Source organism: Cibotium barometz, chromosome 39 (assembly GCF_041138505.1).
Source record: "Cibotium barometz isolate CiBa-2024 chromosome 39, ASM4113850v1, whole genome shotgun sequence".
Lineage (NCBI taxonomy): Eukaryota > Viridiplantae > Streptophyta > Polypodiopsida > Cyatheales > Cibotiaceae > Cibotium > Cibotium barometz.
In genome coordinates, this window is record NC_141084.1 from 4622905 (window position 1) to 4626039 (window position 3135).

The window sequence follows — 3135 nt, forward strand, 5'->3', positions numbered from 1 at the left end:
CGCGACCTGCCAGGCTGAAGAAAGAGGGGGTGAAATGGGATAACGTGGCGGTGTGGACGCTGTACTTTAGCTCTTGTGCGCGTGAGACTGTACTTAACGCTTTGTTTTTTCAATTTTGGGGGCCTGTGGGCTCGTACAGCCGATTTGAGGAGCAAGCTGCCCAGAAATACCCTCGAGTCGAGTCGAGTCTCGAGGACAGTAAATAACTTACAAAACTATACGCTGTGTACAGGTGGTTAGTTTGTTTAGTAAAAACTCAGAGAAGCTTAAACTTCATCATTGCTTGCTTGCTAGCTGGTGTGCTTGAAAAGGAGCAGCACTTGAGAAGCTTCGTGGGCGGTGCCTGGCCTGGAGGTCCTCGAGGCTCGCGAGCTTCAAGAGTCGGGCGGCGGGCCTGGTTTTTCTTTGCATTTTTCACAATTTGAATTTTCCTATCGTCTTCATAAAGTGGTGGTGGGCCCTCTACAGGCTGGAGACTGGAAGCACTGTTCAGCAGCTTTGAGTGGCAAGCCGTGTGACCATTGATGCGCATCAAAGCCGGGTTATAAGGCGGTTTATATATGAGGCCCACTTGTCCCACCGTGTTGACCCTACTTATCAAAGAACACTACTGGTCTACCACACATTAGAAGAAGCCGAAGCGGGGACCGCCCCAATTCCTTGCCGTGCGCAAAGCTGCGCGCACTGTGATTGGTGAACGAGAGAGAAGAGGGTGCGGGCGAGTCTGGTCTCTCCGTTTCGTTGTTATCCGCCCGGCGCCATCCCAACACACCTCTAGAGTTTTACATGTACCTTGCTAATTACTTGTAGATCTGGCAGCTCGTGTAGGCTCCAGAGTGTGAGAGTGGGCCGATCTTTGCTCAAGCTCCCCCCAAAATCTGCAACAAATAAAAAAGCGGCTTGCTAGCGGGCCCAAGCTCAACATTTCAAGGAGGTCGATCAAGCCTCCTCCTCCATAGCTGCTCACAGGTGAGTGGGCCCGAAGGCCCTCTAATCTTTCTCTTTAGCGCTTCGTAAATTCACGAGTCAGTATCGTTGTGCAGTTCCACACGTGTTACAAAAATTTATGTGTGATAAGCCTTAGATCCATGTAGGTACTCATCGTGGTGATGCTGTTGGACCAGGTTTGCACGATCCTTTGCCTCGATGAAGTGTGCACGATTAAGCAGTATGATTTAAGGGTGCTGTGCCTTGGGTGCAATCAGGGAAACAGGATTTGAGGTATGCTTAGAACGCAGGGAACGTAGGGCAGGTTACCATGCTGCCCTGAGTCAGCTACCGCAGCCAATTCAATCCGATCAGAGTCAGATCATTATCAGCGAGACACGACCGGAAGAGAACCTGTTATTAGCCAACGTGTGTCTCCGTTTCCAGAAGGATCATGGAAGATGGCAATATATGGGAAAGAGAGTGAGCAGAATGAACGTCAGCAGCAACAGTACCATCCACATCAGCATCCACGCCAGTCGTCTATGGTGCAGGCGATGGCGGAGGCCATAGCAGGAGGTGCGAGCGCAGCTCAGATGGATGCCAAGCTGGCAATGACCGTGGCTGTGATGGGCCAAGGGCAGCAGCAGCAGCAGCAGGAGGCGAGGGCTACAGCAGGTGGGGCAATGGTGGTGAAAGAGGAAAAAGGGGGAGGAGCCGTCGTTGTGAAAAAGGCCCCGCCGAAGAGGTCTTCTGCAAAAGATAGACATAGAAAAGTGGACGGAAGGGGCCGGCGGATAAGGATGCCGGCTACGTGCGCAGCCAGAGTATTCCAGCTCACCAGAGAGTTGGGCCACAAGTCGGACGGCGAGACCATAGAATGGCTACTCAGACAAGCGGAGCCCGCCGTCATAGCGGCGACTGGTACGGGCACCCTCCCAGCTTCTGCTATGGTGAGCACTGGTCTCCTCAAGCAAGGGCCCGGCTCCCTCCCCGCAGGCTTGACGAAATTCCCCTCCCAATTTCCCCCCTGGCCCGCCGCTGGTCCCTCCGCCCAAGACGCCGACCACCAAAGACCCCGAACAGACCCCGCTATCCAGGTCAGCAAGCCTCCCCTGACAGCAAAGCAAACTCCCATACCCATGCCCGCCACCGCCTCAGCCGCCGCCATGTGGGGGCCCGGTCACATGCCAGGTACAGTTTGGATGCTCCCCTTCGCCCCTTCCCCTGATCCACATCAGCACCACATGGACTCCTCTCACATCAGCCTTGCCACTCAAGGCTTGACATCTGGCAGCACCCCCGACATGCAGATTTGGACCTTTCCCTCCTCTTCGGTCCCGTCCATGTTGCCACGGAATGTGAGCGCACACCTTCACCACGTGGCCGTCCCGTCAATGGTCATTCAGCCGTCCTCTGCAGCCAACCTGGGGTATCCACAAACCGCAGAAGGCCACCTCGGCACGCTGGCTGCTCTGAATGCTTACGGCAGTGCAGCTTTGTACTTAGAGAATTCACGTCAGCATCAGCAAACGCCATCGCCTTCCAACGAGAGCGGTGAGCAGCAGGAAAGTGGAGAGAATCCTAATAGCTCTTAGTAGTAATGGTAGTCCGTTTGTTTTCATTTATAATTATATTTCAGTGCCCTTTTATATTTATATTCAGGCAACCAATAATGTACATGTAGTTGCACAGGACATTAAGTGCCTTACTGTTACTATGTGCTTAAGCAGAGTTTTCATGCATTTTTTTTAAAGATAGCCTATAAGCGGTTGACCATTGCTCAAAGAAAAAATAAAGAATTTGGCTTCAAACTTATCTTTTTCATAGGGCCTTCTTTTGTGAGCAGCTTTGTCATGAACTAGGTATGTCTAAGAGTTACCAACCTACCATGTAGAGCTTTTATGTAAAAACTCTGAGATCTGTATTTGATTTACTTTTGACAGGATAAGTTAAATGTGGAGAGAGAGAGAGAGAGAGAGAGAGAGAGAGAGAGATTGTTTAGGTCTCCATGATCCTAGACTTGAATCTGTGATCATTGTGATGCCTAATTGCAAGCTTATCATTGTTATCCTCTATTTGCACTTCTCAAATAATCGTTTTTATAAGACTTTCTCTCACGAATTCATTATATACCATACAAATGCAAAGTTTCTCTTGATTTAGAATAAATTGCTGAATGTTCCAACTGAAAAGTGGTGAATTTTT

General features: G+C 50.5%; 1 protein-coding gene across 2 annotated transcripts; it reads left to right on the plus strand.

Annotated features, from left to right (window-relative positions):
• The first annotated feature begins 226 nt into the window (after nt 1-226).
• LOC147615630 (uncharacterized) lies at nt 227-2742 on the plus strand. 2 transcript variants are annotated; one of them, XM_086778152.1, is made up of 2 exons: nt 227-969; nt 1095-2742. In XM_086778152.1, exon 2 carries the CDS (start codon nt 1389-1391, stop codon nt 2523-2525), a length of 1137 nt encoding a protein of 378 aa, XP_086634278.1. In that variant the 5' UTR covers nt 227-969; nt 1095-1388; the 3' UTR covers nt 2526-2742. The 2 variants fall into 2 exon arrangements, with proteins under 2 accessions (XP_086634278.1, XP_086634277.1); XM_086778151.1 differs by having other exon boundaries at nt 1125-2742.
• The last annotated feature ends 393 nt before the right edge of the window (nt 2743-3135 follow it).